Genomic DNA, 17,614 nt, shown 5'->3' with positions numbered 1-17,614 from the left:
TAGGTACAAAGATTTGTGTAGGAGAACTGGAGAGTCAGTAAAGCATTAGGTGGGAAAACAGATGTCTTGAGAAACAAGTGTTATTGAGCATTCAGTGAAAAGGTTTCACGATAGCTAAAGAAACCAGTAGCTAGCAGTTCACATCAATCAGAAAAAAAAATTGGTGGTCATATTTGTAGTGTGCACTTTAGATGGCAACACTTAATATGATGGAGGAAATAACTGGTGTGAAGAAACAAAAACAACACAAGAAATCTTACAGACACTAGTAAGGAAAATAGCATTAACCTTCACCATCACAGAGGAAAAGTAAGCAGCAGTAAATAACAGCAAAGTCAGACTAGTTTCTGTCCTGCCCATCTTCACTGGTGGAAGATGAGTGAGTGAATGAATCCTAGTGACAGACAATCACCTACGTGTCCTAAGCTCATAGTTATGCAAGATAATTGACAAGAAAATATGAAAACCAACATTTAGTCACATAAAAAGCTTTTAAACTTCTCTTTTTTTGATTCCTTCTACAGTTCCCCTTTCTTGCACACAAGATCTATTCATGACTCCCAAAAATGCGTTTAGATTTGATTTTTGGTTTTGTTCCATATTTAGCATGTCCTTTCTTCTCAACCTATCTTTTATGTGCTTCTTATCTTCTATTATCCATTAAGAGTTTTCATGTTCAGGTCTTGGTAAAATTAAGGAAAGGCTTTTTCACAGGTTCCAGAAAGCTTTGGATATGGCCATGAGTATGTTCTTATACCTTGTATCACTCTTTATTGCTCCCTAACTGCAACAATAGCAATCTTTTGCTAATAATGTTAGGAATGCCTTTAAATTCATTTTTTATAAAACAAAAACAAAGAAACAAAAAAAAAACCAACCCCAAAAAAACTCTTTCCATTAAAGCCACTGAATTTAAAGGAAAATGGAAAAGGTTTAAGCTTTCTATACCATGACTTCTTCATTTCATACCTCTTTTCTGAGATATCACAGCAAATTCTGAGACAACCCATGAAACAGAGTGTAAGGTACCCATTAGTTCTTTGTGGCATTGACAGTCATGAAACAATGCAGAATTAATCAGACTTTAACCTTTGAGTGGAAATATTTTATAAAACACTATCACAACCAATGGTATAGGGCAAACACAGTGGCTGATCTCTTTACTCGCTGCAGTCAGTAATACACATTATAATATACTAAAATTTGTAAATAATAGAACATATTTAAGACTTGCTGTGTTCTCATGTTATATTGCATTTCAGAGGAGATGTATATACAAGCTCCTGCTAAAAGAGAAACTGTACTTCATTTGGTATTGACTTAATGAAGAAATTCTCACATTAATCTCTTAAGCTGTTCTGCTCTTTGGAAAAACAGACTCTGTGGAAAAGAAAACTCTATAAATCTCTTCAGCTCTCTCCAGAAAAATAGGCTTTTTGTAGCCCAGTGATTTTCTTTGCACCTTTTCTTGCGGAAACAATTAGCTTAGCAATTTTAAAGTATTAGGTGGGCACAGCTGCAGGCTCCTGGTATCTTTCCTATTGCATAGCAATGTCCATACAGAAAGAAACAAGAATCTAGTCTTGTAGTACCATAATACGGCAGTGGGAAACATCTAAGTGAGCGACTAATGAGGTTAGGTCTTGAAGGAGCTTTCACTTACCTGAAGCCATCATAAGTTTCCACATTTTCACCAGACTTGTTTCTAATTCAGATTTTTTGTTAGCAAACGAAAAAATACTGTGTTGCAACTCACTCATCAAAATGCTTGAAACCAAACTGAAAGTGTCAGCAGCACATTTACCCCCTCAGATGAGTCCCATTAACTGTGCCTTCAATGATTTAAAAGAATAAGTTTGAAGTCAGACCTGTTGTTCTTAACTTTCGTCATGACTGTAGTAACCAAACTTCAGGTTTAAAACTGTAGTCGTGGACAGCTGGAAAGTCTGTGCTGCCAAAAATACTGATTTGTTCAGCTGATTGTTTTGAAAGTTCATTACGGGCATGAAATCCTATTCCAGACAGCACGTGTATTTTTCCAAAATTATCATTAGCCTAATTTATACATTTCCCTTTTGTTTAATCTCATGTACAATACAGTTAATATTGCAATTGATTTCTGTCCTATTATATTGTCTAACCTGAAAAAGTGAACTGCTTGGCTACGTATATTGAAAATACCTTTGCTATAATTGGCAAGAACATCAGTATCCAAATGATTACCAGCGTAGCAAATAATGATAATTGCAATAACAGCAGTAAGACCATCTGTATCTTACTTATGCATGTTGAAAATTTAGAGTAGTTAGTAGTCCAATATATAAACAATATATGTCTGATCTAGAATCTTCCACAAACCTGTTTTAGAGTTTTGACAGCATATTTAAACACCCTTCAAAACAAATTCAAGGCTCTGTGTTTCCTCAATTTTGTAGGCAGAAGATAATATTAAGAACAGTACAGTACAAAAATAAAAAGACTCAGTGGAGAGCTGGCAACAATTTATATCCAAAAGCTCTTTACCATCTAACTGTTTGTACAAAGCCAAGTGTTTAAGAATACTCCTTTATGAAATCAAATAAATGAAGCACTATAGCAAATTTCATCTTAAATTACATCACTTTTTGATGAGCTCCTTAACAGATGGCAGTTTCACACAGTTGTGTGTTCACATAAACTCTGATTCATAAGACAAATTAAGCACATTGTTAAATTTAAATATGTCACTACACCCTTTAAAGGAAAATAGTTTCAATCTTGTTTATTAACAAGATTGTGCAACTAAGCATCTTTGTGGGATGGAATCATGGGATAATTCCTAAAATTGTCTAGGCTACTAAGGAAAGCTATCTTTGATTAGAAGGGTGAAGTTAAAAGATCCTCTTAAATGGCACCTACAGCATCTACTTATATTGCCATTCAATGCTGGAGAAAAAGTAACAAAATAAAAATAAAATACATTAAGTAATTCTTGCAGGAAAAGACATGCAACTGTGCACTGGTGGGTGCAACTATGGAGGGTGCTTTGAAAATCTGGCCCAGAACATCTTGTTCTACTGGAGTTTATAGTTCAACCTCACAGTCATCTATGTATAGCTGCCTGTCTGTATAATCAAAAGTAATATGCCAGATGCTTCAAATTAAAGACAGTTAAAAAATCTATTCCAATACATAAATATAAATGCTGAGAGAGTTTTTGGTCTTAGATGCTATGAGTATCAAACTATGAAAGTTTATTTACTTTACTAAATATAATCACAGAAGATGAGAACTTTGAAATTTAATCTTTAAGTCATCTAAATATTTGCATGACAGCAATATACAAAGAATTTAACTAAAACTGTGGCTGCACAGTAGCAAATCCAAATGCCAGGCCTTTGGTTTCATTTGGTCTCATGAACAGCTTCTCAGAAATATTTGTGTTTAAACAATAAATATAAACACTGAGCCATGCTTGGTCGCTCTCTCAGGAAGACAAGATTATTCTGAATTATCATGGCAAGGTCAGGTAAACATTTCCCTTATATATTAAAGACCTTTTTTTTGTTTAGATAGATCATTTACAGGACAGATTTACAGGATCTTTGGTGAAAAATTCTGCCAGGAAAAGCAAGTCTTAAAAGTAGTGAAAATTCCAATACCTGCATGACATGCTACTTCACAAATCTGACTCCCACTGTTGTAAAATCCTGAACAAGCAGGCAAACTACAAAGTAATTAGCACTCTTGTTCCATAAAAAAACCACCAAAATAAAACCAACCAAAAAAACCAAAGATAATTTTTTCAGCCCAATCGTTGCCTTATTCATACTAACCTTTCATCTGGTTTTCTATCAGTTTAGTGCAGTTACTCATGATTTACCAGTGTAAAGCTCTTTACTCATAAAAAAAAAATCAATCAGATCCTTTCTGTGTAAAATATTCAGTAGGAATAGGGGTTAGAAAAACGCGTTAGGAAATTCTCTTTCATAATAAGTAGCATGCAACATATAGCATATAAGGAATTCAGAACACTTACTTTAAGGGCTATATCCCAATAAATGCATATGTTATTATCACATGCAAAAGCTCACCACCAGCACAGTTTAATTGTTCAGAGAAAAGTTGTTTTAAGGTTGTTACCCACATCCCTTAGAGATTTCTCTAAGAAGTCGGCATGTACAAGAACTTTCTTATACCTCTTTGTGACAAACCACATTTTGAACTTGTTTCATCGGAAATATTAAAGCACACTTCCCCTTGAAATCAAACCACTCAAGCAAACTGCAACTCTAGTAAGAAATTCATAACTTGTAAGAAAATGGAAGACAGCGGGAACAGCATAACAAAGAGAAAGGAACTCCACAGGACCTACACAGATTCTAAACCCACTACATTTGTACTTGTGATTGCAGCAGAGGTCAGCATAACTGCATTGGTATTGCAGTTGTGGAAAAAGTAAAGATATAACAAACAGACACAACTTCAAATTATATTCGAACTCTCTACCAGGCATATGCAGCCCGCAATGCAATCTCTGCTGCTCTGTCCTCACTCTAATCAAAACACCGAGATCTGCATTAGAAGTGATTTATCATGCTAGTATTACTCCTCCAAATGCAGTGCACACAGATTCAGTATCTTGAGGGGGTAAGAAGGAAGAATTGTTTTCCATTCACTGGAATAGAAAATGTTCAAGGGAGTATTTTGTACCCACTCAAAGTAAAAGTTGTCTAAAAGAAGCTGCTCCTACAAGTGGAATAATATCATTAACTTTCAAATATTGTGAACATGATCCTATTCTTTACTATGGCATCCCAACATACTTGAACTAGAAAAAAAATAAATAAGAAAAAAAATCAGTGAGAACTGTTTCAGCAATTTAAAGAAAACATCATACAACCAGTAATCCCCCTTCACAGAACCTTCCAAAGAGGTTCTGTGATTGGGCTAAAACCATTCCTTCTCTCCTTGGACAGACTTGCAGCATGACTTCTAAATGTCATTTTCTGCTGTCCTAAGTAACTATTCCAATTAAAGCCATTCCTTCAGGTCCTATTGCCGGTCCCCAGAGAGAAGAGATCGGTGCCTGCCCCTCTGCTTCCCCTCATGTGAAAGTTGTAGAGTGCCATGAGGTCTCCTCTCAGTGTCCTCTTCTCCAGGCTGAAAAAGCCAAGACACCTCAGCCACCCTTCATATGGCTTCCCCTCTAGAACCACCACCATCTTCGTTGCCCTCCTTTGGCTGCTCTCTAAGAGCTTAATATCTTTCTTATATCGTGGCTCCCAAAACTGTACATGCTACATCAAGTTCAATTCTCCTTACGGTCCTGAGGCTTCATCCTTTGCTGGATGCAAGTACTATATACATAAAGATGGTACTCTACTGCATCCAACTGAAGTTCTCCCATAACCTACAGAATCCTTTGGGATATCCTAACTTTAAAAGCTCATCTTATCCCTTTGATTTCCATCTTCCTCTGTGAATGCAATCTATTATTAGACACGTTTCTTTTCAGGTTTCCTACACAGGGATATCACCTATGGTTTCCATGTGCATACCAAACTACACCTGAAGAGATGAAGAGACCCCAAAGACACCTTGATTTTTCTCCTCAGTTTTCATCTATTTGGTTTTGTAGCCTCCACATATTTTTATATATTTAAACCTCTATTATTAAATTGTGGGAAATTTTTGGTAAAGAACATTAAAGAAGCTTAGCATATCAGTTCAGTTGATACAGTACAATGAAAAATATTAGCTAAACACAGAAACCTCACTAAAGACAGTATAATTTCGCACTTTGCAACTACCTTTATAGCTACAGAAAAGAATAACAAAAGCCATCTGGAAGAAGAAAACAAAACCTCTCAACTTATCATCCAAATCTATCTTGAACTCCATCAGGAAATGAAGGAAGATATGTCAAGAAAAATGATTTTTACTTTGCCCTTTTTTTCCTCTTACTTATTGCACATAGTTAAATTAAATGCAAACTCAAATAAAAAGATACATAAGACACAAAAAAATATTCTTTGAGGGTTCTTTGTAATCACTGTGGTCCTGCTGCAGTCTCTGGTGCCTGAGCAAGAACTCGGTCCAAAAATATCATGTACAGAAAAACACTGAAATGCTGTGATTTCATGCCTACTGTTACCTTCAGGTTTAAGTAGCTCCCTTGGCTCTTACACTTGTAGCAATTAGAATTTCCAGACAGCTCAGCAGCAGATATTCTAGGTGTTCTCTATATTGCAGCACTAACTGGCAGATGGCAGTCAATTCTTATCATGAATGAATTAAATTCACTCATATTAAATTCACTCATGGTTGTAAACCTAAAGACTTTTTAAAAGCTTTCAAATTTTTCATTCTGCCTTTTATAGTTACAAAGCAACAACAGCCAGCTATGTGACGTAAATCTCAATTTTTATCATGGGTTAAGACTTACAGTAGGATATGCAGGTCCCCCATGCTGTTGTTTCTGGATCTCATGAATACATTTCTACACTTTTCCACTTAGGCTAGTCTTTTCAGCAATAAGGTTATTTAAATATATTAGAACACTATCTACTCAAGAAAAAATATGTGCTTGATCAGGAGACTGGAGCATCAGACAAAGAAGAGGAATTACCTGCCATATGTTTGTGATTTACTGGTCTAGTTGCCTCAAGTTGGAATTTTATCAGGATTATATCCTCCATCAGAGAGATGATACACTTTTCCATTATGAGGAGGGTACTTAATATATCCAGATGGCAAAGGTTAAAATATAGGTATGTCAACTTTGACAGGTTCCCTTCTTCTTATGACCTGAAGTCCATGAGGACCACAAGTAATTAGTGTGCTAGGAAAGTCAGAGCTTTAGGTCTTCGGGGGATTTTTCAGGTTGGTTTTGTGAGCAGATATTTTGGTGGTTTAAGTTACACCATGGCATTATTATACACCATGGCATTATTATACATTGTAGCACTAGATAACCTTCTTCCCTGCCCACTATTTGCTAATGTAAATTCTGCTATTGCAATTAACCATTATATACTATATATTCCAATTCCCTGTCTGTCTGTGCATTTAGCTGAGCAAACATGCAACTGAATGCGTTTTAAACACTCGATTAACTGGGTTTTGCAGCTGTATAAGGACTTTCTGACTATTGTTGGTTGCAACCTCTAAGCTGCTCTTCTTAACTTCAACACCCATCTATAATGAACACTTCTGGTTTACAAACAACATTCGAATACTCTTAAACATTACAGGACAAAATCAGACAAGGAATGGGGGAAAGAGGAGTGAAGGTACAACATAGTAAGCAAAAGGTGAAATTGCTGTTGTCACAGCCTGAGAACTTACCAGCCACTTTATTAAACTGCAATGCACTACTTTACAGTGTTGCTTTTAAAATATGTTAACACTATATCACAGTTCCCGGCAGCATGAAGTCTTTCCAGAAAATATGTCATCACTGTATGCAGCATATTTTATAGTCAGTATAATTTCATTTTATTAGATCCAATAATATTTTTCTGAAATTCTAGGAAGTCTCCCCACAAAAGATAAGTAATTACTGTGTTTTAATCAGCTGGCACAAAGTGTAACCACCATACTGCAAGAAAAAGAAGCCTTTATTACATCAAAATGTCATCAGTTTCATTTTGCCTCTGTGGAAGAGGTCACAAATAAAACCTCTTCACATTCCAATATTATGTAGCACAAAACCTTTCAACTGCAAAGTTATTTAATTCCAAGACTGATCTCTACAGTTGAACCATTCTTGACAGAAGAAGCTGAATAAGCTCAGAATCCTACACATTGTACTATTATAGCAAGAAAAACTGAAATTATGGTAACAAAGCCTGAAACACATGCCATTTGTTTCATATGTCCACAAACATTCTGAAAAGATGAGTTGCACACTTCTAAGTGAAATAATGTAATTTTCCTTTTCTTACCATGCTTGGATTTCTGCTTTGTGATCTGCCCATGACTGGAAAACGTTGTAGAGCCCGGTATAACGGTTCTTTCCTCTAAATCAGACTCTGGGATTGTAGCACAGCCACCTAGTTGAAAATGGAAGAAACTTGATGTTGTGTTTATGTAACAAAACAAATTCACTGGTGCATAATTGAGGAAAAGAGGTGATAAATTAGTTGACAGGAACATAAAAAACTAAAATAGTCATTACTTTCACTTCACAGAAACATTTGTTAAAGAAAACTATTACCATTGTTTAGAAGGTTGATTATGTCTTAATGACTTCTTGCTACTATTTATGTCATTTTGAAAAAAGTTTGAATGCATTTAGACCACAGAATATGTAAAACTGCTTCCACACAAAACATGGAAAATAATTTGATTTGTGTTAAAGATCACATTACTGAGAGCTATTTTTGTAATAAAAATAATTAAGTGTGAATGAAATAACTTCACAAAATCAACAAACCTTAAGAAGATTGTTAGCATACCACAGAGAATGACATGATTTTTTTTTTTTTGGATGGGCTATTAAATACAGTATTTTTATTACTTAGTGCTAGAGATATGGAAATACAGGGACACTTTCAGTGTCCAGTAACACACTGTACTGGTAATGATATTAGAATGTATGGTATAATAGATTCTTTGTATTTTTCAATATTACTTTACGAGCAGTTCACTAGACAACACAATTACTTACAGCTCTCTTCAAACATGTTTAAATGCCTATGTTTAAAATATGAAGAGAGGGATAATCTAGTAGTAGTATCAGCTGAATACAGTTGCAATGGCTTGCAGTAGAATAGGTTGATGTGAATTTATTTCAGAACAGCTGTGGTCAGTACACTGGAGGATGTGTCACTATTCCACAGGAAAACACGGCCTTGCAGTAATTGCATTGCCAACAATACAATACACAGCTGAGCTGCATCTCTTTCTCACAGCCCTCCCAGGATAACCACTAGCAAGCAAACAAATCCATGTATTTATCTTTTGTGTTCTGAAAGCACGTGTTTATAAGCAGCACATCAACTCTCAATGGAGCGCACAGACTTTTCACCTTTATGTCAGAGTTGTTCTATTTTGAAAAGACATGTTCTACTCCAGGCCCCATAAGCAGTGCATCCAATTTGAAGGAACACAGGCTGCTCTCTCTTTACAAACTAAATGAGTAAAACAGTTAAAAATGAGGACGCAGTCCCAAGGAGGAGAGTTGCATTTTCCCCAGCAGTTTCAGAAGCACTGGCAAACCAATGCCTGATGTCCTGCAGATACGTACCACCCTGTCTAGCCAGGGTAAAGCATGACAGCTCCAGCAAATCCTGTGAAAACACTCATTACTACCAGATGAGGAACTAACACAGCACCTTTTGCTCCTAAGGAAGAGGAAAGACACAACCATATGCAAATACACCCTGAGAGAAAGTATAAGACGCATCACAGGGGTTATGTTTGATTTACAGCAAGCAAATTTTTTCACTAAGAAAGGAACATTAGGAGTGAATGTGTCAGCAATGTGCAGACTTATGACTCATGACAGTTTCAAATATTTAGGATACCTGCTATGAAAATGAAAGAGAAAATGGGAAATTAGAAAAACCTCTTCATAGTAAAATACTGTAACACTGGGATAATCCACTGATGTTGCATTAAATATAAATGTACCTACAGGCTAAACAGAAATAAATATCAGTAAACTAATACTTCTGTTCCCATTTGAAAATTGTGACTAAAATGTAAACTCTGAGATTTGAGGAAACTGAAACCAGTGCTTTAAATGTCAATTTAGATATTTTTCATTCTTATTGTTCAGATAAAATCTACCCTATTAAACACTGATCTGTAAATAGAGGATACAAAATTAATAGTTCTTTTGAGCAAGAAAACTTAAGAATGGCATCATATATTTTAAAAGGTTTTATAACACTTTCTATCAGCATGAGTGAAAACTCACCAAGTCAATTAGTATCTATTGAATTTCTACATGACAATAAGAGAACTTTTATAACATTCATTCTAACAACCTGAAATTCAGTAACTTACATAGTCTTGAGAATTGATGGCTTTTGGTGCCAAAATATTTCATTAGTCATCAATGTTGACAGTAACTGAATAAGAGTTGGAAAAGGTCTATTTGCCCTTAGCTACGACACACTACTTGCTGAAAGGAAGCAGGACTTCCTGCTCTTGATTTTGATGTGAGAGATTTATTGAGATCTACTTGTCATGATATTATTAGAAGTTATTGCAATTAAAAGCAAAATGAACTTCTTCCATTATTTTATTTACTTGAGAATAGTGAGGACTGAAATGCTGCCAGTGACAGACTATTTTACATGAAAATAAAATGTAGACAGAAAACACAGAGCAATACTATCAGCATCAATATTAAAAATAGTAATTGTGTGTTACTTCTGCAAGGATACCAATAACTGTTTCCTATTTTATAGTGGTTTTTAAATACTATTGTTTCATAAGGGCATTCTATGTGCTAAAAGCACTGTTCGGAGTGGGGTAGACTTTTACCAGGACTCTTGTGGCAATAATTATTTAAATGGGTGATCAGATAGGAAAGCAATATAATAGTGATATTTTTACTTTTTTTGAGAAAATGAGGCTTACAAGATCAAGGGTTTTGTGCCCCCTCATTTCTACCTTACTCTTCTAATATCAGTATTACCTTCTAAATGAAGGAGCTACTCAAATTTGCTAAATGTATGTCCCTTAACTTGTTCAGATGCCTAGGGCTAGGTAGGATGACCGGACCCTCATCTACAGATCAACCTCCCTCAACACAAGTGGTATCTACGTCTTCCAATGGAACTAATGGTAAATTCCATTTTCTTGTTCCAACAGGCACAGGTACACTTCCTCAAGACAACAATCAGTACTCTTGACAATATGCTCTGATTTCACACAGGAAGAAAGGAGTGGAGCTCATACTGAGACAATTGTCACAGTGAAAGAAGCGAAACATTCAAAGTAAATCGAAAACTTTCGCTAGACTGAAAAAGAAACTGGATAAGGCACAAATATACACTACTGAATATAATATTTTAACCACGGTAGGCCAGGATTTTGTGCTTCCAAAACATTCTACAACTCAGAAGGGCAGGTATCTGAAAAAAACCCCAAACAATCCCAAAATCAAACCAAAAAAAAAAAAAGAAACCAAACCAAACCAAAACCAAAACAAACAAAACAAACAAACAAAACAAAAGACCCACAACCCTTTTCTGCTAGGACTGTAAGTTTTTTAATTTCAAACTTCAGACGTATCTGCTCTGACTTCTCTGGTCAGAACTTCTACTTTAAGTTTTAAAAAACTCTTTGAATTTTTGTGTTCATTTCAATAAGTATTTACTGAATGTCCACTTTAGCAAGCATTTTAAGTTTTTATGCACATGGAACACTAAAAGAAATCACAGTAGAAAAATAACTCACATTCGTTCATAATTACCTGAATGGTACAAATCTGAACAGTGAAATGTTTAAGGAAAAAAGGGGAAAAGAGGCAGGAATAGTAGTACATAAATCTACACACTGGAAATTATTCAAGTTGAGAAGTCCTCCAGATGTCAGTCTGTAAACAGTGCTTCATAAAATGAATTTCCCCACTAATTGTTGGCAGGACTAACATCTAGAATATGTTATTGCATTTGACCCACTCTTTCCCCCTTTACTATGTAGCTTAATTCTTGTTTGACATCACAGATCTTTTATCAGTTGTGATAAAACCAAGAAAGCAAGCTTTTGTCAGCAAAATTGTTTGATAGGGTACAAAATTACACTCAAGCTAATTATGAACTTTGTTCCCCAAAGGAAATGAGACTTCTCTTGCTTATTTTCACTACACCTGTTTTTGTAACACATTTGATTCTTAAGTTGGAAAAAGATACCCACACCCAAAGGAAACATAAACATATAACACACATTGAACAAAAATTAAGTACTGACAGTTTTCCTACAGGTTCATATCACCATGTTTTCACACATTTTATTGAGGCTCTAAAAGTGGAAAAACAGGAAAACAAAAGTGGTATACATCTAAAAAAATTAAAAGGCACTTTGAGGTAAAGAGTATTTGAGTTTCCTCTTTCTTTTACCCTCAGTCACAACCTAAATTATGCATATAGTTTCCATTTTCCTCTGAAATTAACTATTAAAAGACTCCACAGAAAGAAGAAAAAAGCTTCCTGAGCAGTCCTTGGCAGCAAAACAGTCCAAATGTGAGCAGAAGCCTTGTAAATAATAGATTTTCCATCCATATGTATATCATTATACAACAGAGATAATCTAAACAGCAAAATTATTTCACAGAGATTCCAAAAAACCATATCCAAAACCATGTTCACTTTGGTTTTCTTGTTCTGTCAACCATTTTAGGAAAGTGCATACTAAAAATGCAGTCTACAACATTAGAGATTATTCTCTCTGAAAGAGCTAATCAATTACTTGTACTGATTCTGCTAGCTACCTTTATTCAAGTCCTGTAAATTTTATAAGAAAAGAAAGGAAGGAAGGGAAAAAGGGAGAAAGAAAGACAGAAAGAAAGGGAGAGAGAAAGAGAGAAAAAAGAGAGAGAAAGAGAGGAAAAAGAGAGAGAAAGAGAGAAAAAGAGAGAGAAAGAGAGAGAGAAGGAGAGAGGGAGAGAAAGAGAGTGAGAAAAAGAGAGAAAGAAAAGTCAGAAGAGACAAGGGAGAGAGAAAAAGAGACAGAGAAAAAGAAGGATTTTTTTTTCTCCTAAGTGGGTGTCTGATAAACACAGTTACAATTCACAGTAGCAAACAGTCCAAGTTGAGTTCAGATATTCACTAGCAAAACATAGAGTCACTGATTAATCAGTTATAGATGTCAGAACATAGAGCCTAAATTTAACAGTGTGGATACAATCTTGCAGTCACACAATTCCATTGTTTTGGGTCTGATCTGACATAACCAAATTCATCAAAATGATGGAAAATATTTCTGTATTACATTCCATGAGAATAATAAATTAGGGGAAAAAAATCATACCAAAAGAATATGCAGTCCAAGATCATTGAAAATTACCAAAACATATTTTCAATGGGAGCACACAGACATACCAGACTGTTGTTCTGATTTACTCATGTTTTACTGAAATGTTTTTCAACAAAACTTCCAGTTCTTAAATTCCATAGCTTGTCCTGTAATGAGTTGTCACTATTTGCACCTAGAGCTATGCAGAGATAATTTGCTCCAATTGTGTGGCTTCTGTTTGAGCTCGTAGCCCATTCAAATATTTTGAGCATGCCCGAGTTCATAAAACCCTGACTTGAGAAGCTCAGGGTACTTTGGCGGCATAAACTCTTTATGGGAGTAACGATGGTGTTTAAACTGTCAAATTTCTTGGCCATTCTTCCAGGATGAGGTTCAGTGCATGTGGTATGCAAGTCATACAAATGGCATTGGGAAACACATTGCTAAGAACAGATCTAACAGCTGTTTTCATTAAAGAAGCATTATTGGATAGTCGGCCAAGAATACAAAAATCAACATTCAGTAGTGCCCTTACTAGCTCAGGACTGAGAATGCAGTAACATTAAACTATATAATGCCATGAAATATCTACCAAAGCAATTTGTAAGCACTATGAACAAGGGATGAATGTTGGCAGTTGTGCTTCAACCACATAAGTGTGTTGTTCCATCCAACAACCTATTTACTTGATAAGCACAGACTGGCTGAAAAACATGCTGTGTTCTGATATTTGCTGGGAGAGGTAACATACTGAATTTTACAGTGCTTGGAGGATTTCCATCTGCTTTTATGTAATAGAATAGAAAAATCAGCTTGCAAGAACTTTTCAGGAGGAATATCAACTCTTGACAAAGACCATAACTATACAAACAAATATATTTTTCAGAGTACACTGCCTCACATAACACCTGGTGGGTTTTGTTGACAGGGTATCCTCTTCCCCATATTCAGTGTATCACTAAATTTAGCCTTTATTTACCATAACTAGGAATGGGTTTCTTTCAAAATACTTAAATATAGCAGTAGCAGAAGTTACAGAATACACTGTCATCAATACATTTTCAGAACAACATTTTTATTCAGTAACAAACTCAATTTCATGCTACCTTTTTGGGGAGCAAGAATATGCAAGGCTTTTGTTTTGGTTTACACATACAAATTCATTCTGTGCACATAAATGGACATATATATGTATTAGGATATATGAATATGAAATATATAAAGAATTTTATACCATTTTTTTTCAGTAAGACACTTTTTCAAATCTCTGGAGCCTGTATTCATTGCATTGTTTCAGTAATGCACAGTTGTAAGGAGGCTACTAGATCTTTAGACTTTTTGACTAATTTATATCGAAAACTTAAACAGGTAACACTCTCTTTGATACACTTCCCTGATCATTTTTTCTAAAAGTGTACTCAAATGAATTTCCACAGTAATTTCTGCTTTCTGTCTGCCAACACACCCCAAGAGAATACCTCAAAGTCAATGTTCAGACCAGATGGGATCTCTGGAGCTTGCCTGTCAAAAAAACTTACACAATATTGTCTTTATGTAGCCTCTAACCTTTCTCCAGCGTACAGTGAAAGTAAACAGACTAAAATTTGACTGTTATAATCTTGATAACAAACATTTCCTGGTATTCATCATTCTAAAAAATCTGAAGAAATATTTTGCTCCCATTTCCATTTAAAATATTTATATTTCCTGAAGCACATACATGAAGCTTTCTTCCAATTGAAGATGCAAGCATGCAGACACATATATAGACACCATATACTTGTATATATGTGTATACACACACAAATTTTGGACTTACTAGTGAAGGAAGAGCAAGTCCTCGTTCCCTGCACTCAGAAGTTGAAGGGACAGTAAATGTTTGTGGCCTAGTTTGCAGCATCGTAAACTATGAGTTTCAAAAGTGTTTCATCACACAACCATACTGCAAGACTTTCAAGGTTAGTAGTCTTTGGCTGGCTCAGGGGACCTTTAAGGAGATAAGATCACATTGACCTAAGCAAAACACTTAACAGGAGGAAGCTCAATAATACCAGTTAGCAAAAACGGGATTTTTTTGTCTTAACTGTGAAGAAGAAATAAAAGATAATGCAATTTGCTGCAAGAAACCCTTTTAGGCAGGATATTTTGGATGTTTGAGACAACCTTGATGGAACAGTAGTAAGAGGAGCAGTTAATGAGGGGCTTATGCCTAATATAGATCAGAAACTGAATGAAATCAAAGAAAAAGCATCTGAGATGTATGCTAACACATGATTTTGGGCTAGAAAATACACTAACAAGGCCTACTGACATCAGATGTAGTATCAGATATACTGTGGATAACAGAAGACAGTAGACTAGTAATTGGGATTATAATGTATGTACTGAAGAATGTACGTTGCTCAGAAAAATCAAAATTAAATTGGTAGAGTAATACTTCATAGCACTATTGTGATGGGCTACTGAAACAGTAGTATACAGAACTAGTCAATTTGGAAAATTATTGTAAAGTAGTTTAATACACAAAATGCCAAATTTTAGCTACAGAACACAAATATCAGATTTCAATAGCAATTGCAGTTGCTTTGATATTACGAGAGTCAGAAAGTATGGTATTATGGAAATTAAATAAGATATGAAACCCACAAAAATAATCACAGGATGACAGAAGAAAACGGTCCCAGCATGATGACTAGTAAAAAGGTGAAGGCAATTTTGAAATCCACCTGACAATTTTCCATGTAAGAATCAAGAATAGAGAATTATAGTATTAGTTTAATACTATTGAACAAGACACTGGTAAAACAACTGGAATACTGGGTTCAATTCTTTTTACCATGTTCATGACAGGTTAAATAAACCTGGGAAAATTCAGCTGAAGGTTACTAAGATCATATAGGAATCACCTTACTGACACATGAGCAGATGACCGGTCTTGCTTAGCTAACAGGACTGAAAATGGAACAGACTGATCTTTACCAGTAATGCAATTTGGCCAGAAACCCTTAGTGTCTGGAAAAATAAAAGACACTCTTAGAACAAGAGGGAATCATTCACAAATTAATTTTTACTTGAAATTAGGTTTCTGACTACCAAGAGAGCAAGGGCTTTGAACCACCCAAACCACAAACCATGGAGGTAAATAATTCTATTTATGAATGAGACTAAATTACCCTATTCTAACACAGAGATGGAGTTTCTAAACAAAGGATTTCTTTTATTCCTTCCTGTCCACCTCCTCCAAACAGAAAACATAGGCAATAGAGGACAAAACACATGCAGATTTATCTTTTTGTATTCTGAAATTATCCAATTTTCTGTTATCTAATTATGAGTAGTTATCTAATTCTTAAAACATAAATAAATTATTATTCTCTATTTATCTAACAATATTTTCACAGTGTTTTAAGTGAACATGAGATATCACAAAAAAATATGCCACATTGCTACTTTAGTCAGCTATAGGAAGTAAACCATTACTTCACAATGGAAATAAAAATTGTAAAGATTTTGGGAATAAGTATAATTGGAAATATTTAATTTAAAAAGCAGCAGTGATATTGTTCATTCTTAGAAGCTCTGATTCTGACAATTCTGATTCCCAAAAATATCTGGCAAATGAACTTACTAAATTTACATTTGGAAAGACACTGGATTCTAAAATATAAAAGTATAAAATGCCAAGTGCTGAAATTTCATACAAATAATCTGACATCATATTTTTAAGAGGGTAATGAACTAGTCTCTGTTCTTCTGTATCTCCAGTTAATACTTCGAAATATACAACTCAGGTGATGAAATAAACATGGATAAAAGCATCCTCTTGTAATGTTATTGAAAAAAACCAAGAGAGCATCTATCTGGTGCCTTTACAAGACAAACAGCATAGAGATCCTTTGAGCACTAAGGGTGTAGGATATCAAAGTATTCACAAGGGAAAAAGATAATTCTCTCTTTTAATAACACTTAAGTTCCCTTCCACAATCAAAATGCAACCTTTGTTGAAAAATCCTGCTCTTCTGTTAGTTACGTCAAAGATAGCATTGTTTTCATGTACTGGAAATTTCTACTTTCTCAATTGTACCCAAATATCAGACTTTTCCATAACATGTAGAATGTGTGAATAACATTGTATTTGTTTAGGCTTTAAAAATGTTGGTTTGACTTAATTACCAGCTATGATTTTTATCATTGTACTGGGAGCTAAGAATGAATCAAATTATAACAACCTATTTTTCCTCCAACAATAAGAAACATACATTACTTATATTTACTTTATTCTCACTAGCATTTAATACTTAATTTACTATATACTCCAGTTCACCAAATAAATCCAAGTATTATCTTGTGTTAGTTCAACCTTTCACAACATTAAAATCTCCGGGATTGATTTTAGGAGGAATCAAAAAAATAGGCAACTTTGACTCCATTAAGTCATCATAAAGCCATTCAATTAATTTAGTTTATTTATAGGAAAGGAGCACAGAACTGCACATAATAATTTAAAATTACATCTTATCCTGTAGACAGAATATTTTCTTTGATTACAAGAATTTCCTACTCAGCAAATTTTACTCTACAAACTAGAGAGAATTTCATTCTTTCACTAGTATCACACCTAAAGCTGTGTAAACCATGGGATTTTACTAAAATCGATACC

The 17,614-nt window shown here is 34.8% G+C and overlaps 1 protein-coding gene across 2 annotated transcripts in view; it reads right to left on the bottom strand.

Annotated features, from left to right (window-relative positions):
- BBS9 (Bardet-Biedl syndrome 9) overlaps positions 1-17,614 on the bottom strand; it is a 284,671-nt gene that overhangs the window by 104,657 nt on the left and 162,400 nt on the right. The window contains exon 22 of one of the 2 annotated variants that reach the window (XM_027659381.1): positions 7,929-8,036. The exons of the other annotated variant lie outside the window; for it this stretch is intronic. Within the exon in view, the coding sequence (XP_027515182.1) occupies positions 7,929-8,036 (108 nt within the window). The remainder of the gene's footprint in view (positions 1-7,928; positions 8,037-17,614) is intronic. 2 annotated transcript variants of the gene reach the window in all.

Source organism: Corapipo altera, unplaced genomic scaffold (assembly GCF_003945725.1).
Source record: "Corapipo altera isolate COAL_440 unplaced genomic scaffold, ASM394572v1 44b, whole genome shotgun sequence".
In the NCBI taxonomy this organism is placed as follows: domain Eukaryota; kingdom Metazoa; phylum Chordata; class Aves; order Passeriformes; family Pipridae; genus Corapipo; species Corapipo altera.
The sequence above is the reverse complement of the archived record's forward strand: the minus strand, read 5'-3'. Positions and strand labels throughout refer to the sequence as shown.